The sequence below is a fragment of the Idiotropiscis lumnitzeri genome, chromosome 7 (assembly GCF_059441095.1).
Source record: "Idiotropiscis lumnitzeri isolate Australia: NSW breed Sydney's pygmy pipehorse chromosome 7, RoL_Ilum_1.0, whole genome shotgun sequence".
Classification (NCBI taxonomy): domain Eukaryota; kingdom Metazoa; phylum Chordata; class Actinopteri; order Syngnathiformes; family Syngnathidae; genus Idiotropiscis; species Idiotropiscis lumnitzeri.
In genome coordinates this window covers 12473849-12499541 of record NC_142397.1, presented here as the reverse complement: position 1 = coordinate 12499541, position 25693 = coordinate 12473849, and the positions used below count along the sequence as shown (strand labels likewise).

General features: G+C 38.1%; 3 protein-coding genes across 4 annotated transcripts in view; 1 reads left to right on the top strand and 2 right to left on the bottom strand.

Annotated features, from left to right (window-relative positions):
• The window catches only part of LOC148333592 (sodium channel regulatory subunit beta-4-like), a 90554-nt gene that overhangs the window by 18293 nt on the left and 46568 nt on the right, over positions 1 to 25693 (bottom strand). The window lies entirely within an intron of this gene.
• On the top strand, positions 13433 to 21841 carry nipsnap2 (nipsnap homolog 2). Of its 2 annotated transcripts, XM_088300507.1 has the most exons (10): positions 13433 to 13601; positions 13953 to 14089; positions 14165 to 14210; positions 15641 to 15735; positions 16016 to 16086; positions 16188 to 16328; positions 17647 to 17678; positions 18109 to 18203; positions 19209 to 19292; positions 20038 to 21841. In XM_088300507.1, the coding sequence occupies exons 1-10, from the start codon at positions 13510 to 13512 to the stop codon at positions 20100 to 20102; spliced, it is 858 nt and encodes a 285-aa protein (XP_088156633.1). In that variant the 5' UTR covers positions 13433 to 13509; the 3' UTR covers positions 20103 to 21841. The 2 variants fall into 2 exon arrangements, with proteins under 2 accessions (XP_088156633.1, XP_088156634.1); XM_088300508.1 differs by lacking the exons at positions 13433 to 13601; positions 13953 to 14089; positions 14165 to 14210 and adding an exon at positions 14659 to 14900.
• psph (phosphoserine phosphatase) lies at positions 21822 to 25628 on the bottom strand. The gene is made up of 6 exons (XM_088300511.1): positions 25489 to 25628; positions 24167 to 24304; positions 23951 to 24085; positions 22917 to 23062; positions 22468 to 22616; positions 21822 to 22357 (listed from the first exon to the last, which is right to left on the bottom strand). Exons 1-6 carry the CDS (start codon positions 25557 to 25559, stop codon positions 22247 to 22249), a joined length of 750 nt encoding a protein of 249 aa, XP_088156637.1. The 5' UTR covers positions 25560 to 25628; the 3' UTR covers positions 21822 to 22246.

Genomic DNA, 25693 nt, shown 5'->3' with positions numbered 1-25693 from the left:
ACACCTAAAGTGCTGTTATTTTTTCTAATGTCAAGGAGGATAGCAATAAATAAGCCAAACACACACATGAAAGAAATATACTTTTGGAATATGCAGTTTACCGCTTCTACCTTGACATCATATGCTTATTTAACTTTAATTCATTGGAAGGACAAAAAATAAGCACAGGATATACTGATGATGAATGACGTCACCGAATGGTTGGATGAATTCTATCAATTTGACTGTAATGACGTCATACAATTGTATCTGGATTGAGCTCCGAAAAGGAATGTTGAATAGGTAATGCTATCATCACTTACCGAATGCAATGATGAGTTTTTAATCACTCAATACATGAAATGATGAAGTCAAAACTCAGCATACAATATATCATGATGTAAAAAAATCCATTTGGGGGGGGATTTGACTTTATGCAAATCAGCAATCATTCCACAAAACAACATGACATTCAATAGCCAATTTTACCAAGGTTTGGCTAAAACGCTAAAGGTGGAATGCATAAATATACGTGCAAACCTTACAAAATATTTATGTTTAATAAATGAGCTGAATAAAAGGTCCGTGTGTAGTGCAATAAAAATAAACATTGACATTGATGCGTCATCTAACTTGATGATGAGTAATGTTTATAAGACAAACAAGTGATGTAGAAAATGGGAATACAGGCGCACAATAAAACGATTACCATCTGTGTAGCATCACAATGGATGAAGACTCCGTCTTTTTTGTTGTCGACCACAGAACGCCGAATCCGTCTAAATGTTTGGCCTTTTCCATGTTACAATTGCAGACTGGCAGAAGGCATATGCCCACTTATCGCTCAGAAAACATCCAGAAATTCTATCCCTGAAGAATGTTGTATGTTTTGATAAACCTGAGTACAAATTGCGCACCATTTCAGTTCAAAATAAATAGAATTGTACTATTAAATCCCACATGCCAATTAGTTACTCCATCGGCGCTTAAGTGAAAACAGAATGTCTAATCATACATTCTCAGTGTTTTTTAAGATGACTACTCTTTGCTGCCAACAAAACAATTACAAGTACAATTGGAATTCAACCAAATCTGAGGGGGGGGGAATATGACTCCACGAGTCTCCAGGTTCATTCTTTTATTGACGACTTATCTCATGAAAAATCACTTCATCGGCCAATGTTGTCTTTTTGATGTAGCTTCTTCAAAAGAAGCAATTGCCTCAACAGGGACGAATGAAATAACGTGCGGAGAAAAAAAAAGTATACTAATAATTCATTAAATTAGCTGACGCACGTTCAAAATCTCAAAAAGTGTTGCAATACGCATTGTTACCTGTTCCGAATGTTCCACTCTCTCTTGATCGAAAAATGAGACTTGAACACAAACTGGACATGCTGCACATTGGCTGTATAGTTGAGAGCTGAGACAATTTTGGTGAATGAAAACATCCCCCGGCAGCTGCCACAATTCCGTACACTTTGGGAATGGCTTCACAGACAAAACGGTGCTGTTTAATTCTCTGCCCAACAACTTCGCAATCAAAACAAAAACTCCAATTGAAATTGGTGCAGGTTCTAGGACAGGCCCATTCCCAATATTTAGCCGTAAGGATCTTAAAACAGACATCACTGTCCTGTTCCAAGAAATAGCTTTGCAGATTTTATATAGCACGGAATCGGATGAAGCAATTACACACACGTTGCATATCATTATAAGTGCTTTTGCTTTGCAAGACGACACTAACCTGAAAGCTTGGTTGAGAAATGCAAATGGGCAAAGCGGCTAGCTCAGATTATCAAAAGTTGTTGAAAGTAGTTAAATTGCAGACAATAATAACAACGGTTTAAAAGCACATTATGACCTGTTCTGTTCGAGGCTCATAACCAAACTTTTCAAACGCAGAATAGGACACACGCGTCAAGTCCTAGTCACGAAGCATGACGTTTGACTCGTTATTCATACTTTTCATGTAAACAAGTTGTTTGTTTTGCTGCCTGCGGTCAGATTTGCAGTAATTATTTGGTATATTGAATGTATCTACTGTACACTCAAACTCAAAAACAGAAAATGTGAATTATGGCCATTTGAGCTCCCCCCCCCTCATTCGTGATGCTGTTGACTTAAGAAGAAAATCACTCTCATATGGAGGTGATGCTTACCACAGTCAGTCAGATGATTTCCCCCACCCACCCCTCCATGATATTGATACAATCTTCTCAGTTGGAGAAACCTTTCACAAGCTTTTCGGAAAACCCTGTTGGTCCAAAGATGCTTGTATCTGCACAATAAACATGACGCAACATGAGAAGTTTATCGAACAAGCACAAGCCATAGAAAAATAAATCTGGCGGGATTTCCTCTTCAAGTAAAACCATCTGTTTTTTTATCTGCGACACAGAATGGAGAACTGTGACAGCATTCCTCTTTATTGAGCATTATTGATACCTTACAACTTGAGAGTCGCCAAAAGCTTCATGTTGTATCGTGCTGAGCAGTGTTCTAATATTTTTGTTTCATTTACATAACGCACATGATACCTAAGCTAAACTGTGAAAGGAGTTTGAGACCCCCGATCTTAATCGTGTTTTATAAACGATCTAATTAAACAGGTCTACTCAAAATGATCACCTTTTGAAATCAAAATGATTTCTGATTTTGTTCCAAACTCACATTTGAAGGGTGTCTTCGTCAGATGGCATGTTTCAGTACCTTCTACGAAGGTTACATAGGGTTGACTTCAGAGCTCATGAAAGTAAATTTCAGAATAGTCCAATGTTTTGTTCTTATCCATTCTTGAGTGTTTTCAGCTTTGCTTTTCGACCCTATCGCCTTTTGGATAACCCATGACTTGAAGCATGGACCAAGCTGATAGCATATTTTGCTCGAGAATGCCCTTCACAGATGTAATACACTCTGTGGTGGGGGTATCAATAACACACCATAAAGAGAGACGCTGTCACAGTTCTCCATTATGTGTAGCAGTAATGTAGTAACGTTTGACGTATGACCTACTCATTACATTATGCTTCCATCTATAGTCAATTCCATTCTTCCACTCTGCTAAATTCCACAGGAAAAATAAATTTCATTATCTCTAATCAATCACTGTAGACATCCAGATTATCTTTTTGAACCTGGCTCCAAAGTCAAAAGCAACTATAAGAACGTGGTGCTTTGCCAAGGTTTTGAGGCTGTAAAGAAAAGTACATGCGGGTTGATTGGGAGACAACATGACGCACAGATTGACATTGCATGAGCGCATTAGGCTCCCCGGTGTCGCCAATTGGATCAATCTTTTTTTTTTTCACCCCCCAAAAAAAAAAAAAATCCTGGTGTTTCATGTCACGACATCAGACGTATCAGTCAGCTCGCTGGAGCTGGCGGATTCAAAAAGTCTGCAACGGAGCTAACTCCCTATACATCTTAATTTCATTCACGGAACCAGTGTTTTTAGGTAATCACATTCAGATGTCTTGCTCCATGTTTTGGAAACGTATACTTACTTGCAGGACTGCTGCAAACACTCAGCTGACAGAAGGATAATATGGTGACTTCTAAACATGTTGACAGGCCATCCTATGTGGTCTTGCTTAAGTAATGACTGACCATTAAAATTACTCCGAATTTAGAACTCATTTGTACCATACAAATAGATTCGGTATTTACTCCACAGTCAATGAAGTCTAGTTATAAAAGATGATGGATGGGTAGCGTGACAGACAGGCAGACACAAAGATAGATAGCGATATCGATTCCATATTTTCCAAAATACCATACGCGTACAAAACAAGCTACGACCAATACCGTTATACACACGCTATAAAGATAGGCACACGTTTTGTTGATAATGTTTTAGTTCATACGAGAGTTTGAACCATTCTTGGATATTGGAAGCATTTTTGTGGAATGTCCAGGATTCAATTTTGCCAAAGTTTTGTCATTCATTATTTGTTTTATATTGGTCTTCCAAAAATGTGTTGATTCAATTGTCCTGGCATCACATTATTGGAAACAAGTTATATGACCGCCTCTATTAAAGGAGCAGTTTGAATCATTATGGCGCTTATGAAACCCCGGTAGATTCTCATTTGTAAAACTAGATGTTCGTGCAAAATGCAAAGAACCTGAAGAGAACCACTGACAGGGTACATGTATCATTGCGTCATCCACGAGTGACTAGTGCATTTCTTATACGACTTATCAATATGATTAGTAATTTTTTATCATGAAAAAATTTGATATTTTACATTAAAAAAAAAAAAAACAGCAGATTGATAAATTTGAATTTACTGTTTTTATGGGAGCTGAGGTGCGCTTCATGGGGGCTTGGCTCCTATCGGCTCCCATGTAACAAAAACCCAGCGTTAAGGGATATGACATTACTGCAGAATCCAACCATTCATTTTATACCAGCTGGGAAGGGCTCAAAATCCATGAGACCCTGAACATTCAGTTCATCATTCAGCTCATCTCCCAACTTACATCACTACAGTAAGACTTTATAGCGACAATGTGGAGAAAGTGTTTATTCACAGCAAATCACGGAATGACTCTCCTTTTATGGCCGCAGACAATCCAGCCGTTTTCTGGCTAATATTCCTGAGAGGAACTTCAGAATTTAATTTGCTGTGCAGTTGCATGAGGATTGCAGATTAATCATTTCTCCTGATGTGGGAACAGGTGTTCCATCCATGCTTGAAATTCCACACGATTCTTTGAACAGATGGTGAGATATACACATATTTTCATAAAGGGTGAAGTCAACCCCAAAAAATGACTTGCAAAAAAATATTCTATGCGGCCTCATTAGTCTTAACATGGCCTTCTGATTAATGCGGAAAATGAGTTAAGCAGCAAAATCTGGCCAATCAGAAGGGACTACCATCCTATGACATCACTCCACCTCTGCTGTTCAATGAGAAGCAGTAGTTGGTTGCAAAGCAAGAAAAATGTGTCAGGAGAATGGCTGTAAGCACCATCATAATTTGGCGGGCATCCATGTTGTAAGTGACGTCACAGAATTTTTGTCGCAGAGAAATGACAAACGCGACCTGGAGATATCCGCAAATCTCAACTGCGGACGGATTTTCCGTTTTTATGATAAAACTTCAGGGGACATGTGGATGACAGAGCAAACCGCAGACTGTTTCCACCCGTTTGCAAAAACATATATGCAAATTAGGGATGCAGCGAGGATTATCTGAGAAAACCTTATGTTCCATTCCACAATGGCACACATGGGCGCAAAGGCTTCGTTAGACCCAATACAAAGTTTAGCCGAACACCAAAAGCGCACAGTTAGACTGAGTTTCGCGCAAGACCAGCACCGGAAACTAAAATAGGGCGCATGGAGGTCGTGCTTAGCATTTACACTTTCCATGGAAATTGTGTGGCTCAACTAAGTTTTTGCATGGTCTTGCAACAAATGGCAATGAAAACCAAACCAATTAATCCCCTTGCTGGTGGTAAAAAAAATTAAAAATGTAAAATTTCTCCGGGAAAATCATGAGAAAGCGTGCTGTCTGCAGTCACGGGTTTGGGATGGAAACGATGAGAAAATATTTAAGGCCCAAATTCATCCATCATATCTTGAAAACATGTTCCGTGAAAATGTCTGCTCTGAGGAGTGTGACGACATCCCTTGTACTTTATTTGCTATTTGGTTAAACATTTAAATCTGACTTCAGAGCCTGTTTGGAAAAAACACCAATCTGTGGATAACTTTTTGTGCGCTTTTGTTGTGAGGTAAAGTCTAAATTGCTTCCAGGCAAACATGATATATGTGAAAGAAGACCTGGCTCAAGAGGGCTGTCGACATCTGAGCCTTCAAAATTCCCTCATTCAAATCTGCACGTCAACTGAAGAAAAAGTGCAATACTGAAACAGGAAAGATTGACAGTGTTGAACAAAATGAATCAGCGTAACATTCGCACAATATTTTCCAGAGCCCCCTTCTATTTAAAAAAAGCGATTGGGGTTTACTCACTTCAAAGTCTGCTTTAATGCTACAGAGTTTTAATCTAATGTACTGTATTCTTGTGGCTGTGCCGTAAAACAACCAATGGCAATATGTTTGATAATGTTTTTACATTTGGTATAAGAATTGTCCTTGAAAGAAAGTGAACGTACAAATCTCACCGATTCACTTTGTTTTGAAGACTCACATCACAATGAAGTTTATTGCTATTATTTTAGTGCTGGATGGTTGTTCGTCTATGTGTGCCCCGCGACTGGCTGGCAACCAGCTCAGGGCGTACCCCGCCTACTGCCCGAAGACAGCTGGGATAGGCTCCAGCAATTAAGGAACAAAAGGTGTTTTTATTGAACCAAATCTGATTGGTGCACGCATTATATATTGAGTTGATTAAAAATATTTCTTCAACGCCTTGATGACATCATGAGCTTTGTGGAAACATAAGCCCTTATCTCACTGAGCAATGAAGTATTGCGAGTGTTTGCGCCGGGCTTATATATGAATGAACGACAAATAGGACCCTCACGCCTGAAGCCAGAGGGCAGCCACTTTTCGTTGCCACTAATTCTGACCACTTTTAGCAATTTTTCACTGGAAACACTGTCAGTGCCTGTGAAACAATAGATTTCTGTTTCTGGCATTAAAGCTGCGAAGAGCAGTGGTGAGTGTTTATGAATTGCTCTTTTTTCTTACTCTAGAGACATGCAGTCCCGTTTGTCATCGGACAGCAATTTTTTAAGTAATGTGGCAATGATGTCACTACATTACCTCACAATCAGCACTTACCAAGCATCCAATCAGCTCGTTCTGATTGCATCCTCTTTGCTGTTCACAGCCCCAGGGTCATATTTGCATCGTACCCTGTGATTTCTATTTATCAACCAGCCACGGCATTTCTCAGTATGCAATTTTTCAGTATGTTGTAATTTTTACTTGATTGTATTTTTTGTTTTCAGCCAAGTCACAGAAGACCTGGGGGATACCAAAAGAGGGCTCATGGATTTGGATATAAACATTTAGTCATGGCGTCTTTCATCCATCTATATTCTGTTCCACATATCCTGTTCAGTATCATGTAGGGCTGTAGCCGAGCCCAGCTGACTTAGGGCGAAAGGCAGTCTGCAACGAGAACTATTAGCCAATTGTAGGACAGCTCTGAATAGGACATGAAAGTCTCTGTACAGTGAAAATAAATTTCTAATAAATTTCACAAACCACAGATATGAGTTTCGTTAACAACCAAGCCAAATTTGTATAATTAAAAAAAAAAATAGCATTGTGCCTTTGTCTCCGTTCTCAGACGCTATGATTTTGTCAGCAGAATCCGTGAATCCGCAACCCCTGAGAGATAGATACTTTTCCGCTTGTGTAATTCGCATGCATTTGTCCTCTTCTCGAATTCATACATTTTGCAGAGTTTCCCCACTTTAATGTTTAAGATCAAAAATAAGACTAAGATAAACCAGGTATAAATTGGCGTTTTTCAATTATTAAGTGAAACATTAACATTAACACATTGCTCTCTCTCTCTCTCTCTCTCTCTCTCTCTCTCTCTCTCTCTCTCTCTCTATATATATATATATATATATATATATATATATATATATATATATATATATATATATATATATATATAATATATAAATATATATCTGATATATTTATTGTTTGATGATGAACATTTAAATGGGGAAACTACACAAAAATGTAAGTAGTTGAGAAATTGAGAAAAGAACAAATATTTTTTCACGGCATTATACACATCACTACATGTTTGAACTGCAAAAATAAAATATATCTGCAAAAGCCTGGGCGTAGTAATGATAAATAGTTCTTATCTAGTGCAGACAAGGGGACAAAAAATCAGAACAACTAAAATTATGAAAAATAGATTAACACTAAATTTCTCATTCCTAGCACATTTTCATCTGTTAGCTTCAAATATGTATAATGTATTTAGAGAAGAAATCTCAGTTCACTTCACAAGATCTTGAAGTGAGAACTGCATAAATCTCAGCCGGGGGACCCTTCACGACCAATGACGTGAGGTGATGTCTTATTAATAGAAAAAGCGAAGGGCTATAGATCTTAAATGATGTGGTGTTCACTATCATTATGACCAACGTCGTTGGAGTCACACGGTCTGTCAATTGACCTCCCACCCCTCCAAAAAAAAAAAAAAAAACAATCTTGGGCATGCTCTCTTAAGTAGTAATCTCTTATCTATACTATTATATCCGAGTACAAGCAGAAATGTTTCCATGATTTTAGTCTGCTCTATCAACTAAAACAAATGTCCAAGTGCCACTGTGTGCAGCAGTGCTGCATTTCCTCGCTGTGGCGCCCAGACAAGCTTGGGAGGGAGTGGAGACTCACAACACATACACGGTGTTTTCTCATAAGTTCAACAGTGTTTCTTGGAGAGCTCTTAAATCCCACATACACACCAACGCCAAAGATAATAAGAGAAAGCTGAGGGTGACTGTTGGGTTCGCTGATTAGAGTATCCATAGTAACAAAAAAGGAATTTCCACCATCCTATTCGACCTACTAAACAATTCGATAGATTGTGTTGTACTTTTATGAATAAGGGTTTACCGCTTTCAGTCTCACCGATTTTTCAATGTTCAAGCTCAACTTGTGGCTGGCAACTCTTGTCTAATCAGCCAATATTTTGAATTTCCATGTGAACATAAACTAAAGATGTCTGCACAGCTCTAATCATTTGGCATGAGATATAACATTCGAGTTTGAGAGGCTTGGGTGAAGGATTTATCCACATGGGTTCTAAACTGATAAATGGCATTTGCGGTTTCTGGAGCATTAGTGGAGGATTCGTGTCTTCTGTTTTCACAGCTGCTATTCTTTGAGCCTGCTTTATAGAAAATGATTGTGTCCAACAATGAAATATGAGAATATTTGAAGTGACTTTAGAGTCACATAGAAGCAGACCATCAGCACTAACATGATATTTTAGACATACCAAGAATGTACTAAATGTGTCCATTACCAAATAGTAGAGTGCTCTAAGATGCAATTTCAACAGAGAAATGGGATACCTGCGATAAAATAAACATCATTTCAAAAACCCATATCTGTATGCCAAGGTCAAGGAGCCTGTGAGTGTTTTTTGACATTGTTCTTAGCATTAATTTGCATCCATTTGCAAAAGATCCCCAGATACAGTTCATTACAAGAGTGTTGATTCCTGTATATTCTATTTCCATTGAGCGCTACTTCCAACTACAATAACGCTCATGATCATTTCCATAAAAGGTATTTTACAGTATGTTCTGTTTTGATTACGTTGTACAGGTCAAACAAAATTGTCAGCTTGAGGTACTTTTGCTAATTTCTTTGAAAGCTTTACAATGCATATATACTCTTTATCAAGAGCTTTAGCTATGAAAGACTTGGCGGGACAGTGTGAAAGCTCACTGTTGGTTCTGAAAATATTCATTTGCCAAAATACACAGCAACATATTTATTGTCCCATTAAACTATTTCAACAAATGAGCACATTTCAGACGATGATGCAAGAGCGATGTCTCGGGGAACGGTGGAAGTTTGTCCTGCATTATGCATAAGTGAACCGGTTATTGCACAGTATATGTAGGGTACATTAGGAGCTCTTTGTCTCATGTTGACCTCACTTTTCCCATTACTAATATGAGCCCCCTTGTGAAAGTTTCCACACCCAAATGCGCACTGATCAGGCCACTCAAATTAATGGAGATGTTGTGAGTGCTCTGCTGTGTTTGTGGCGTTTTGTGAGGTGCTACTAATGACATAACACTGGAAATAAGTGAAACAAGGCATCCTTTTAGATGCCATTTAAACTCCCGAAACGCAAAAGTAAACTTGATGTTCCTGCCTGACAAAAATCACCCTGATAGAACAAAAAAAAAAAATGTCTGATCATACTTGGAATTCCCAGACAAGTCGGCAAATTGCTTTTGGTTTTTCAAAAATCTTTTACTGAGAAATATATTCTTCTGTGATTCATGTTTTGAACTTAAGACAAAGAGATTCATAGTTACTAAATTTCAAGTCTTGTTTATCCTACAGCCAACGAGGCTTTGAAAATGTGGAACCTGTTAGTTTCATTGTCACACTATCAAATAATAAATCAGTCTCAACTGTTCTGAATTCCACAGTGGTTACGATCCCACCACCACAGCCTTCGTTTATTTGGAACCTGTTCTCATGGTCTACTCCATTAAAAAAAAAATGCAAATCACAATACTCAAGTTTCGGCTTCTATTTGTTCGAAGAGTTGTCCCAAAAAATTAAAAAAAAAAAATTTAAAATAATAATAATAATGATAATAATATATATATATATATATATATATATATATATATATATATATATATATATAATGTTATGTGATTCTTCTAAACAAGGCTTAACTGTAAAGCTAATCAGACAACAAAAATAATTAAACACATTGTATATTTAAAAACAAAAACATGCTTTGTTTAAAACAAATAAATAAATAAATACAAAATTGTCCAATGCTTATGCTAAAGTCAATGTAAAATCCAATTGACCCGCTAACAGGAAATTAGCATTGACTGAAGTGAGGGATATTCATTCAATGAGGATTCACACACACGCCAACAGGTAATATAACATTACTCAAAGGCATATATTATTCCTAATTTGTGAAAAATTAGTTATATTCATAGAGCTCAATCGCAATTTTCTATTTCTATCGTATCTCATTTTAAGTGTTTTACTCCATGCGTGCTACACACAATACATCCTCTGAGAGACCAATGGCCGCACAGCAGGAACAAATACTTTTTTTTCAAAATTATTATTTTAATGTCTTTTTATTGCTATGATTTCACTGTATTTTTTATTTTACTTCTGTTAATTAATTTTCTCGTTGTTCTTGCTCGTTATAGTAATAGCTGAGTTTTCGAGGATTCAATTCATTTTTATTGTCGTACCAACACATTAAATACGTCGGTGTTAATGTAAAACATCATGATAATAAATACATTCGTTAATTTGAGCATTAGGTGACAAATCTGAATTAAGTTATATTCATTAGACTTACGTTTGATAGGAGCTGCAAACGTTCCACGTTCAATGCAGTCACTTTATATTACCTCACACCTTGAGTTATAGCGCCCTCATATGTACCGTTGTGGTATGTGTTTTTTAAATTATTGTACTCTATAACGAAGAGTGATTTTTTTTTTATTTATTTCAGGAACAACAAAGTGCTGTCACCATTGTTTGGATATGTGCCAGAAAGCTCATTAGAAGGAGCAGTCTGGAAAATGAATGAATGGCTAGATGATTGAATAAATAAAAATACCTAGAAAAACATACATAAACCAAACAAAACAAAACAGTACATTTTGAAAAGCAAATGTTTTTTTTTAATCAAGGGTATACGTGATATATGTAGTGTAGAACGATTAAGAGAGAGTTACAGTTTAAGTGGTTTAGGTGGTGGTGCCTCTGTTTCCATTAAGTATCGTTATTGCAGGTTAGAGGCAGTGCGGAACAGGTGTGACTTAAATTTGTTTTTCTTTTATAACTATTAGTTTGTTGTTTTAACATACAGTGTATTATCTCAAATCATCAAAGCAAATAAGCACAAGTGTAATGGATAACCCCAATTAGACCGCAGTACAATGTGTGTTCCAGCTTTGAGTTATCATCACGCTTCATAAATCACCTGCACAGATCACAATCATGATTATTTCTATCAATTACACCCGTGTTCTTCCCTCTGTGACAAATGAGAGGCCCCGTGCGTGAGGTGAATTAGGTCAGCCAGTGTCTTGAACACATTACAGTGATAAATGAGATATTTCCACCTGTACAATTAAACACAGTCAGACAAGTTCTGGTGAGCCGCAATAAATCAGACAAATGTAAATGTTTTCATTGTAGATTGTATGATGCCGGGATACTAAAAGAAAAACCTGGGTGACGTTCATTAAACATGGTGGAAGTGTGGAAAATGTGGCCTAAGAAGAAGAGTTTATTTCTTAGGTTTTTTGGGATTGTGTTTTCAAATTTTATCCATTTATCCACTACAGAGTCTCTCCAGGACTGGAAGACAATTCAGACAGCAACATTCTTTATATAAAAAAAAATGAAAAAAGAAAGACCGTTTCTCACATAATTTCTAGGTATGATTTCAAGATAAACAGGCAGTAAACCCTGATATAATTGATTAGTCCAGCTCAGCCATCAGTGTTGCACCTTTATGTAATCTCTTATATTTTTGTGTTACCTGCTACTGATACATATGCATTTGAAAAGCATTTATTTAACAAAATAAAACCATACATTTGTTAAATAAACCATTTATAATTGACTAAAGAACGTTCAGCTTGATTTGAATATTAATTTAAGTATTAATCTAACTACAGTGACAGGGTTACAAGTAACAGGGTTGCACATCATTGCTAATGCTTAAGTTTTTGATCAAGTATACAGCAAAAAAAAGTTAGGTATATAATTAAAAAAGTGTGTAAAAGTTCGACTTGAATATGTCTTTTATTGATCAAACTCACTCGATTATGGTTGAAAACATTGGCTGAATAAGGAAAATAGAATCAAGGACTTGTCTTGTCAATGGTCGGAGCTTGATTATGTCATGAGTCATGTTGCTCTACTAAAAAGCTTTAAGTACTAGGGTTGCATATATTTTGAGGGACATATCTTCAGAGAATAATTATGATTTAGAAATGTCTGCAATAAAACTAAATGTTTTTAAGATGTTCAAGGTTGACAAATTAGAATAAAAACTTATTTTATCTGTTATATTAAAAGTAACTGTTTGGTGATCATCAGTATGGAGGGACAGGAGGAAGGCAAGAGCTATTTGGGGGTGTGCAGTGAGCTATTTGGTATTTAAAATATTTTTTAACTAGTTTTGCTAAAGCTAATTACTTTTGTCTCTACTATTACACACGTCATGATCCTGTATTTTTTTTTAATATTTGAAATTTCATAAATGTGAAAGAAAGTGTCATTTTTAGGAATCACTGCCTTACGATAAACTTTAAACTAAAAGCAATGTATTTATTATTATTATTATTATTATTATTATTATTATTAGTAGTAGTAGTAGTAGTAGTAGTAGTAATATTAGAATTATTATCATTATGGTTATTAATATAATAATAATAATAATAATAATTATAATTATTATTATTATTGTTATTATGTTTCATTTAATGTGCTTTTTATCTTTGTTTCACTCTGATTTGAGTTTGGGGTGTGATGGTTGTTGATTCATTATGTGGCTTGTGTCTTTCCATACGATGTTTTCATGTTATATTAATTGGGCCAAGTTGTTTGTACATTTTGTGGATTAAAAATATATATATTTTTGATTTATTTTTCCTTTTTTAGTTTCAAATATGAGCCTAAATGGTGATGTTAGCTGTACGTCACGTCCTGGTTCGTTCTACTTCACCGCCACCATGTGTGAGCCCTCTGGCCCTTACACGGACTCCATCGCCACCTGTCGGTCAAAAGTGTGAATAGCGCCTACTAGGCTCCAGCTCTTTTGGAAGATGGCGACAGGAGTCCTTCAGAGAGTGCGCACCGGCTTGGCTCGGGCTAAAAGCGGGGCCCCGTCAGCCGGGCAGCTTCTCGTTTGGAGCAGGTCGGCTAGTCATCAAGATGCATTGCACGTTTTTTGTTTGGTGTAGGCTGTTATTTGTGTGTTCGCATCGGAGGTTGACCCGATGTAAGTGTGCAAGCTAGCTGCCGACGGGCTAAACTAGGTTGCGGAGCGGTCCATCTAAAGTAAACTACATGAAAAACACTTACCGTGGAATGACTTATTTTACGTTATTAGATTAACGTTGTGTATTTACTTATTCCTAAGAAACATACTTTTTAAAGTTGTGTCGTGGTGTTTGTCAGATGCTCAAGGTCATCATGTTATGATGCTATCAAAAATGCAACTGGCATGAAGCATTTCCCTCCGTTATTACTCATCGTTATTTTGCAGAGGCTTTTCCACATCCAGCATCACCAAAGAGGACAGCTGGTTCAAATCACTCTTTGTCAGGAAAGTTGATCCCAGGAAAGATGCACATTCAACTCTACTAACCAAAAATGAGGAAAGTAACCTCTACAAAATCCAGTGTAAGTAGATTGCACATTTCCAGTAACGAACATCCTGAAGTTGGCATAATTGTTGAACTTGACCTCTGTTTTTAGTTCACAATGTCAAGCCGGAGTGCCTTGAAGCATATAACAAACTCTGGTAAGGCTTATTTTTATTGTTTGAATCCAAAACAATTTACTCAGCATTAGTTACAACTGTAACACTGGGCCAAGCGTGCCAAGCGTTGTGCAACCAGTAAAAATAAATTAGCGTGTTCTATTCTTGTGAGGTGTTTAAGGAGCTGCTATGCCACAAGTAATCTGCACATACCTTAGATGTCAACATGCCAAATCCTTATACAGTGAACCCTCGCTACTTCGCGGTTCACCTTTCGCGGGTTCAGTGCTTCGCGGGTCTAAAAAATATTCGGGGGCTTTGTAGTTTCGCCGAGCGGCACGACGGGGCGCTGGAGCGGTTAGACGGCCGGCGTGCGTCATTTCACTGTCATGATCCGTGCCTGTCATGCCGCGTGTTTTTGTTTTTTCAGCTGTGTGGGCGTTCCTCCAGCGATCGTCTCGCGCCATGCGGTCAGCTGCTGCGAGACGCGCCCACCAGCCCCGCACTGGATTCCCATTCACTCACTGATTACACTCACTATATAATCCACCTACACTGACTACCTGGCGTCGGATTGTTATCCTACTTGCTCATGCTCCCGTACTTCGATCGTTATCTTATTCAAGTTTTTCTTGTTGTCGCGTTTTTCTTTCATTTCCTTATCAGCTACAGCTCGGCTCGTTTTCTGTTCTCTTTTTCTGTCGATGATTGGTCTCCTCTTATCCTTCCGTGGTAAGCAATCTTTGTTAGTCATTCCTTGCCTTTTGCAAGCGTTTTTCGTTCTATAGTTATTCCCTTTTCCTGGTGCGAGTGTTCCACCAGCGCTTTACGTTCTTTCCGCCGATAGATTGGTCTTGTATATATTATAGCCGATAGACCCTCATAGTCCTAGATTGAAATTGGATACTGACTATATTGTGATTATAAGAAATATCTTTGTATCACCACCTTTTTTCCGTGTCTGCGTTTGGAGAGTCCTGCTCAACCCTCCAGCTCTGCTGGAGGATCATAACATTCACAGGGCACATCGGACGGCGTACCAGCAGGTAAAAGTCGAAGTAATTAAATAAATACAAAAAGAAGTCATTGAATAAATACAAAAATAATGGCTGGGGAATAAAAAAATGTTTTAATAATAATTTTTTTTTTGTTAAAACATGAATTTCACTCTCTCTCTACCCATATATATATAAATATATATATATTTTTAAGCATTTTTGAAGGTGCGCCGCTACTTCGCGGATTTTCAGTTTTCGCGGGTGGTCTCGGTCCCCATTAACCGCGATAACCGAGGGTTCACTGTAGTTGGCTTCTATTTTGGTTCTGCAACCATAGACATGACTTGGCATGTAACAGACAATACATAATTGTAATGTTAGGCATAGTTGCAATGCTATTCTTGATTAGTGTTAAAATCCTGGTTGAATGTAGGCAATATTGTTTGATTTGTTTGTGGGGTTTTTTTGTCACAGTGAGGAAGTTTTACCCTCCATCCATGCTGATAAGTACTACCCCTGTGAGCTGGTGGGCACCTGGAATACTTGGTATGGAGAACAGGACCAGGCTGGTAGGATTGCTTATGTCATCGCTACCAAGTATATTGTATCATAGCAAAATTTCTCAATGTATAGTTGCCACATTAGTGTGCTCTGAGATCATCAGGTGTGCCGTTAGAAACAATAAAATTGATACATTTTTTAAAATAATTTACTCCAAGTGAACAATTGAATTACTCCTCTAGATGACAAGAGTATTTATTACAAATCTTTACATTTACTTTGTGTGACATTTTTGGATGGCCACCCTAGTCAAGATATTTAAATTTTTATGCATTATTTTCTGCCCAGTTCACCTGTGGCGTTACAGAGGTGGTTACCCAGCTCTGACAGAGGTGATGAACAAGCTACGTCAGAACAAGGTCAGCAGAATTTCTTCATGCCTATTCTGTTTTGCATACCATCAGGATAGTAGTCGGGTAGAATGCAGCCTGTTACTGGTCCATGTTTATCCCAACTGCAGGAGTTCATAGAGTACAGGAAGGAGCGTGGCAAGATGCTGTTGTCTCGTAGAAACCAGCTTCTACTGGAGTTCAGTTTCTGGAACGAGCCAGTGCCTAGAGAGGGACCCAACATTTATGAGCTTAGATCCTATCAACTCAGGGTGAGTGCTAAAGCACGGCTGTGTTTTTTTGTCATTGGTTCTGTTTTTCTCTGTGACCTTGCATGGTCCAGGTGGGGTTTTGGTTTGCTTACCAACAGTCTTAAAAGGGCCAGGTATGCTTTCAGCTTGGAGCTGTTTGGGTCTTAATACTGAAAAGGAGTTGATGAATATTATGCATTTTCTTCATAATTAAAAACATTTCCATGTTTTTGAAGAGAGTTTATCTAATAAGGATCAATAATTAAATCACACCTTTTCACTATTGTTCTTGTCTTTAAAAATTTAGCCTCATGCAAATGAGCAACACTCACCCCACAAAACCACTACTAAATGTTTACAATCTGTTCAGAGTCTGGAGAGGCAAATATACCCTCATAAAGGAATATCATTTGTATTTTCACTCATGGTTGCAGCACTTCATCACCAAGCAGCCACGCTTAACTTGTAACTTGTCGTGGATCTGTGCATGTGCACAGGCAGGAGACGCATCAGGAAACAAATCCAGCATGGGCTACTTATTATTAGTGTGCAGTGATCATTCTTTCAGCTAATGCTATTTTGTACCAAGACTACAGCTCTGCTTTAGTGTGCCACCTAGTGGATATTTAGAGAAATGCAGTGTTAAGCAGCTCATTGTTAGTATATAATAAAACCAAAAGGTTTTTCATTGACCAAGTATGTTCCCATTTATTGGTTAATGGTACATTTTTTTAATTACTTTTTGTTCATCATTTTCTTATAGTGTATTAGTGTTTTATGTCCTGTTATTGAATAGACTGCTGGAAATTTAAAAAAAAAGTTTTTTTTCGTTGATTCATCGAGCAAATGAAAAACTTTAATACACATTAAGTGAATTATTAAAATAATTGTTAGTTGCAGCCCTACTCTGCTTGCCTTTTGGCATTGGCTTGATTGTGCTTTCTTGTCTAATGGCTGGAATCTGGCTGCCGCTTTAAAATGGCGGATCTTTGCCCAGCCGAACCGGCATGTCACAGATAAAGAAACTTGTAATGGTGGTATTATGTAGCTACAGACACATTTTTGGAAAGAACAGCAAATAAAGATTTACTGAAAGACTGTGCCACTTTAATGGCATTGCAGTTACTTGTGACATCTTACTGACCTCCGCATGATGTATTATATCATGGCAGAGATTACTTTCAGTAGTTATTGGAGAAGTCTTTTGGTTGTACTTGTCCTTATCCTTAGAGTGGCATCTCACTCTTGCATCATTTACGAGATAAGCCTGGTAAAAAGCAATTTTGGGAAGGTCTGACTATCATTACTATTACTAAGCCCATTGTTCTCTCTTCTGCAGCCAGGAACAATGATCGAGTGGGGCAATTACTGGTAAGACAGCATGAGTTAATTACACTCACAGAACCTGTCGCACCCGACTTAAAAACAGCCCACACAGAGTTCAGTTTAATGATCAAACAAATGAAGGTACAGCACTGCAGCCATCAGGACAATATTACTCTTGTAATGTTGTGCAATGGAGTCAGTTGTAATAGATTACAATTAGGAGGTGATCTTTTTTGTGTGCGTCTGGCAGCATTTTGTCTGCTGTACTTGTACAATGAGTGCCACCATTTAAAAAAAAAAAAAAAAAAAAACATCATCAGTCATACTGTCAGTTCAATTTCTATATGTAATCCATAACTGTAATAAAGGAAGTGTCACCTTTTTTTTTAACCAAATAACTGATTATTCTTCCTCTTTGTACACTGACCAGATTTCCCCCCCCCCTTGACATAAATTATTTTGTTGTCTTTGGCAGGGCTCGAGCTATCCGACTACGCCAGCAAAACAGTGAAGCCGTTGGAGGGTTTTTCTCACAGATCGGGAACCTCTACATGGTTCATCACCTCTGGGGTAAAGTCAAGAAAGCCCCCTCGATAGGAAAATAGTATATAACAAGAAAGAAAAGATTTTTTATTTCTTTTTAAGGCTCACCAGTCACCACGCACCGAGGGACACGGCCCAAACTGACTGAATTGTCGCGCTGTGTTAGGGGTTCGGCAACTAACGTTCATAAGTGGACAATTGTCATCTAGGGGTTGGCTGCGATTCAAAATTTTAATTGTCATAACATCACAGATGTAACAGCCAGACAGCAACCAAAATGTAAATTTGTTTTTATATGAAATTCAGATGGCCGCCACCATTGCTAAGCGGTACCAATAAGATATAATAAAGAATAGAGTTTTACAGTAAAGTTTCTGTCGCCAAATACACAAAAGCTTTCACAACAAAAAATATTTCTGTGTAGCAAGTGGCATCTAATTTAGCGTGCAGACTTATCAATACACTACAGTATTGAGTTTTACAATAATACCCAGGTGTATTTATAATTTCACATATACTTGTGGATGGAAAAAAGCACACTGCTGGAGAGTCTGTCACAGAAATGCACGAGTGCAGTCAATAAATGGGCGTAGTCATGAGCAACAAATTGTCAAATATAAATACATTTTGTTCTTTCCCATTTCCTCTTTTTTTTCCTTTAGGTTCAGCAGCCAGATTGAGATATTGAGAAGTGTTCGGCCATTCAGGCGAACCATATTCACCTTGTGGGATGGGTGGGAGGCGTTAAAGTCAACCTGGTGATTTGTAAGCTTCCCTATGTACAGGTCGTCAATTTAACTACATCGACTGGCCACGTTCTTGTGTGTTGCAAGCATTTTAAAGACACACTTTTAAATATACTAACGGAGTATCCCGCATCAGCTGCGTGGACCCACACTTCTCCTAAAGCTTGGGTCTACGGTTAATGCTCTGAGCCACCTATTTAGTGGGAATGCAGTGTGAAGGCAGCTTCTGTTACACAATGCCGGGTGCCAGCAGAGAATGGGCTGTAAGAGATTTTGTTTCTTGCAGCTTACAAAGACCTGCAATCCAGAGAGGACACAAGGAACGGTGCATGGCAGGAGGAAGGCTGGCACGAGGTGGTCTATTATACAGGTGGGTACTCTTTAAAAAAAAAAATGCAAGTTTTACAGCTCAGTTTTTTTTTTTAGCATGCATGTTTTGACAAAAAGGGCGATTTTCCAAGAATGAGCACTTGCAGTGCCCTCCATAATCATTGGAATTCCTGGTAATATTTTTTTTCTAATATGAGATGGAAGTAAAACAAATACAATTGCATCATTTAATTCAAGTGCATTTATTCTGTGAGAAAAAAAATCCTTCATTAAGTAGTAATGCTTTTACATGAAATGATGTCACAATCATTAGCATCCCTGATGTTACTACAATGCCTTTTTGCCACCAAAGCGGCACCAAAACAAAAAGAATGCTTCTGCAATAAAACTGGAATTTATCTTAAGGATTCTTCTTGACCTGGGTGCCAATAATTATGGGGGGCACTATATTTGAGTCTCTTATGACGTGCTAAAATGAAGCTTAATGAAGAGACCTTGCCTTATTTTACGTCAGGAAAAAAATATATATACTATGTCAAAGTGGAATGGAAATGTTTAAACAATGGTTCGGTATTGTGGAAAAAAAATAAGAAAATCTTAGAAGGGGAAAAACAAAAAAGCTAAATTTGGCAAACAGATTTTATTTTAAGGCCAAATCACACAGCCTTCAAACTTCAAATGCTTTTTTAGGATAGAAACTGAAATCAGAGTTTGAAGACTTTTGAATCAAACTTGCAGTGGCAAATTATTTCTAATGTGTGTGTTGCTTGTATGCTTATTTCCAGTTCCTCTCATCCAGCATATGGATTCCCGGATTATGATCCCAACCAAGGCATCGCCTCTGAAGTAAAAAGACCAGAGCCTCTTGCAAGGCTGAGCATTGAGTGCTACCCTTTCAAATGAGTAACCCAAGAGCATCACTTCATACGGTTTCGTGTCGCCAAACTATATGACCCGTTTCGTTCATCATTATTGTCATTTCAGGATTGTTCAACTTGGTGAAAGATACTGTATAAAGACAGCTAAAGTAGTATAATTACATATTGTGAGAGCCTCAAGTGGCATAGCATGGGACTGCAGGGGCTGAAGTTACTTTTAAAAAACAACAGTAATTGTACTTGTAGTATTTACGACATGTTGTCCAGTTTGCATTGCTGTGCCAAAATGTGTCTTTTGGTTGTTCCAGTCGCACTCACAATTATTCAACCCCCTTTCTAAATTACATCTGCTAAATGTATTAACAAAACAACTCAATAGTTGGCAAATCTTTGTGTCGCGCTATTTAAACAGCTTTAGCATCCTTGGCTTATTTCAAAGAAAATTTTACAAGTAAATCTAACAATAGGGGTTCAATATTTTGAGTGCACATGTAAATTACTCATCCATCCATCATCTGTTCGACTTCTCGTCACGAGGGTGCTGGAGCCTATCGCAGCTATCTTTGGGCAGTAGGAGGGGTACACCCTGAACTGGTTGCCAGCCAATTGCAGGGCACACAAAGACAACTATCCACACTCACACTCACACCTAGGGTGCCCAAACAACCAACCATGCATGTCTTTGGAATGTGTGAGGAAACTTAGTATCCGGAGGAAACCCACACACACAGCCACGGGGAGAACATGTAAACGCCACACAGGAAGGCCGGAGCCGGAATTGATCCCACGACCTCTGCACTGTGAGGCCATCGTGCTAACCAGTCATCCACCGTGTCGCCCGTAAATTAGTCCGTACTCACTAAAATGATGGCGCAGCACACTAATCAACAAATGCCCATAACTGGTGAACTCAAAAATACTCTTCTCTTTATGATGCTTTGCAATATTTATATTATGTGCTTTGGATAATGGATGGTTGGATGCATCTGTATAGACACAATGTACCTTACAACAAACTGTCAAAGCAAACATTGGGGTCAAGTCATTTTTCAGTATTAGGATTTTGTAAATGTCAAGAATTGCTTTGACTCAAGCCCTTGCAACTCCACTGCAGTACGTCGCTGGCTGGTCATTTATTCAAACATCTATTCTTGCCATATGTAAGCCAATCATTGATGAAAAAGATTAGATACTACCAAAGTGACTTGATTATAAAACAAAGCAGCTGTATGGTATGTAAATGTTAATATTCTTGTTCGTATCATAACTGCTGGAGCGCACTAGAGTGTGCAACACGGGGGGGCTTTATTTATTAGTTTAATATTCATTGTTGACCGATTAAATGTTAGCTGGGATAACATCTGAACTTTGTGTTCCAAAGTTGACTGTATCAAAGTTTGTTACATATTCATTTTCAAAAATATTTTTGAATGAAATGTGTCCTGATTTGCTGTTTTTTCCTGGATTTTACACAACCCGTTAAGTTTCCTAGTCTTGTTTGTAAATGTGACTGTTACTTTCTGCGCTTATGTGAGTTGAGCATGCCTTGTTTTAAAATAATATAAAGGTATATTCAGGGGGAGTAATTACAAACCGCAACATGGGCAAGCACGCCACTACATATTGTCAGATTATTTCAGGAAAAAGGACGTGTCTTTATTTTGTCTATCGAGGGCAATAATGACACAGAATTAAAGAAATTCAAACAGTATTTGTAGCCCGTTTGTGTTTAATACTCATAGTTTTAACACACAATTCACTACAGCCTGTCCCACACATTACAATTATCCATACATAAATCTTTTTTCACATTGCACTTCCCATTGTGTAGGAGTCAGTCTGAAATGAAAAAAGTGCCTAAAACACAAAAATTACACGTTTAACCTCCGCACAGGCAATGGATCTTTTATAGTGTGGTGTCGTGGAGAAAATCAGGATGGTAGAAACCATGTGATGGTAGAATTGGTCAGATTAAAGTAAACATGGTCATTGATTTAAAATTTGTCAACATAAATGGAGTATGCACAATGGATAAAACCATCAGATACACACCTTTTGGTGCAAATAACATTAGTAGTTTTAAAAAAAAATAGAAAATGTACTCTACTTAGGGTTTTCAAATCTTTTCCATTTCTTTCAGCAGCTCTCCAAAACTTGTAACATACCATGAGCTCTTCTCTTTAACCTGTGGTCTCACAACATTGCCACCAAATCCAATGAAGGCGCTCTGAAGAGGTGAGAACAAAAATCAACCACAATGGTTTTCAAAAACAAATTAATATAAATAGAAGCCTGAATATTTAAATGAGCCCGCATGGCATTAACATGAACACTTACAGCTGGGGGGCAGGCCTCGAGATCGGTGGCTCCATCTCCAATCATCACCATTGTCTTGAAGCCGTACTTTTCCTTCAGCATGCTAATTACTTTCCCTTTACCTCCGCTCTCTGCTGTCGGTTGGCTCTCATCGAATCCGGCGTACTCGCCTGAACAAAACCACATTTAATCTATGACTTAAAAAAGTAAAGACATGTTGGGACATGTTTGGGGGAGGGCAGTCATTGACATCTGGCTGATATTCTCTCTTGAATTAACCGAACATGCATGTTTTTGGAACATGTTAGTACCTGGGAAAAAAAACACAGGCACGGGGAAAACCTGCAAACTCCAAACTGTAAGACTGCCATGTATTCGACCTATGTCATGGCCGGTGAGTGTGCGTCACAATTCCATGTCAGCATCAATCAATTTACGGCATAAAACTAACTCACTGGGTGTACTCTTACCGTTGAAGTAGAACTTGAGTCGGTTGGCGTAGACGTTTTCTAAAGGAATGTTTAGCTGAGTGGCCACGTGTTCCACGATGCAGCGGAAGCCACCTGAGATGAGGAACACCTTGATGTTGCGCTGGTGTAGGCGGTCCACAAGTTCCCTGGATATGAACATGAATGGATATCAATATAATACATATCACTAATGGTCAAACAGTTGATTTAATACACCCCAAATAAATTAGCGAATCGAACAGCAGTTGGGCACGACTCACGCTTGCTTACTTTGTTGTAAGTGTGGGGAAGGCATATTTATGTCAGGACATGACAGAGCCCCATTACGGAAACGAGGTCTGATGGTTAGATTGACAAATATATATTGGAGACAAATTCCTAAAAACATAAACGGGCCAATTTAATGTTCAACTTGCACAAAATCCTGAGCCAAACCCCATCAAACATGTTTGGGAGAAACTAGAACAAAGATCGTGAGCTATGCCCTTTTGGCTGTGACAGCTGATCTTACAAATTCAAATTTAATCACAGGGCACATAAAGACAAAGAATTATTCATACTAACATTCGCACCGATTGACAATTTGAACTGTTCAATTAAGCTGACATGCATGGTTTTAGAACATAGCAAAAAGCCATGCAAGCACGAGGAGAACATGCTAATGCCACATGGAATGACTTGATAGAAGATTTGAATAAAAAAATACTTGCGTTAAATGACGGATTTAAAATTGTCAATTGTTTTAATTATTTAAAGACTTCCAAAGCAATAAATTAACATTTTAAGAGAACGAAAATGACAACAACAACAAATTGTGTATACAAGGATTGTCGGCAATGCTATTGAACATTCAATAATACCTTAGAAAACGTTCTCAGCAAAATACAATTGGGTGGCCTTCCCAAAGCTTTCAACGACTTGTATTACTTTCCCAAAGCATTTGAGAACTTCTTGTACTTTTCTGGGAATTCTTGGTGATCAGAATGCTGTGAGTGAGATTAAAGAAATCTCATAGCGGGGGTTGCTTCTCGTACCTGATACCCGGGGTCAGCTGTGGCGGGTGGTCTGTGATCAGTTTGTTGACCTGTTCTCTGGAACATTTGATGATGGCGAGGCGCTCAGTTAGGGCTGATTTGAAAGTCATCGAGCCACCCATGGCTTTACGAGTCCTAAAATGTACAAATTAAATCTAGTCTCATGTGATGCGAAAACATCGGGGGAAACATAGTTTTGCACAACAATGTATTTACATTTCAGTGACTGCATCCCCCACGCCACAAAACTTGGCCAGTTCATCGATGCCTTCTTCTTTGATGACTGTACTGTCAACATCAAAACAGACGGCTTCTGCTCTTCTAAAAAGTCCCTTTGTTTGTGACATTGCAATGCTGTGAAGAGAAATACGGTGCAGTCAGCATGAGAGGATTAAACAATCAAAAAAGAGGAACAATTTTAGTAGGACTCTTATACTCGGTCAAAGTTTTTGTGAAATAAATAGAACTGGTACATAATTCAATAATCCATGTGTCAAAATGTGAAAGTTAATCTGAGAACAGAACTAATGGAAACTATTAGCATTAATCTGGAGTGGTATTTGTATTTTAATTGAGCATTTATTTTTCTGACAACTTTTCCACTTTTACTTACTTTCTCAAACTCTACTTTGTTAAAATTGCCTTGTTGTAAATGATGGTACATAAAAAAAATAGCCAGTTTGGGGGGAGGCCAGTAAAAACAAATAGGCCTGCAGCGTTGACTTCGATCAACGTAAACCAGGAAACAAATGCTAAAATGCAAGATTTTTCCCCAATCGCTGCCTTATTTCAAAAGTTCATGAAAGAAAACATAACTTATTGTGTTTAGATACGGTTTTTTTCATTGTGCAAAGTCATTAAAATTGGTACATAATTGACAGTAAACAATTATTTGTAGTTTTATAATTAACCACGTGTCAGAGCCTATCTATATGTTCTATCTTTTATTCTTCTTGGATCAGTACTTCTACTTTGACCTGAAAAATGCACTTCTACTAAAGTGCAAGCACTTTTTCCACCGTTAACATGACCTACACGTGACATCTAATGGTCAACAAAATGATGATGAAAATTATGATAATCAATGTCTGGCCTCCAGTGAAGCGGATGACAAATGACAAAACGCCTCTGACCATAAGGAGTGAGTGCCAAATATCCGTTGCATAATGCTGACCGCCTAAACAAAACATATGAAGGGGACATGGTGGACATCATCTGCCACTGTTGCGTCACCCCTCACTCACCGTACGCAAAAGATGTACGACACCGTTAAAGTAAAGAACCAACTAAATAGAATCATGCAATCAAGCAGAAAATCTGATAACAAAACATTCCACCGCAATGCATTTCCGAAGAACCGCTGACATTTGAGAAAGTTAAACCGGTTATGTTCAACCCAATCCATTCTGTTTTCGCTGTGTAATCAGTTGACACCAGCTGTTAAAAGATGCAGTTGGTGTGAGACGAATAACGGGACAATGGTGGCGTACGGGAAAGAGAAAATCGAGCAAAAGCACAAGTCGTTCTATAATACTTACGGAAAATAGCAACGGTGTAAATGGACAGGAGGCAGCTTGAGGAAGAGCTGCACTACTCTGCACAGACGCATCAATTGGCGAAAAATGCAGAAGAAGAGCGGAGCTGCGAGTTGCACCAATCAGAGCGAAGCCGGTGAAGGACCGCCCACTCTCCTCTGATAGGACGTCAGAACATATGACCAACCAGGACTCGGATATCAATGAT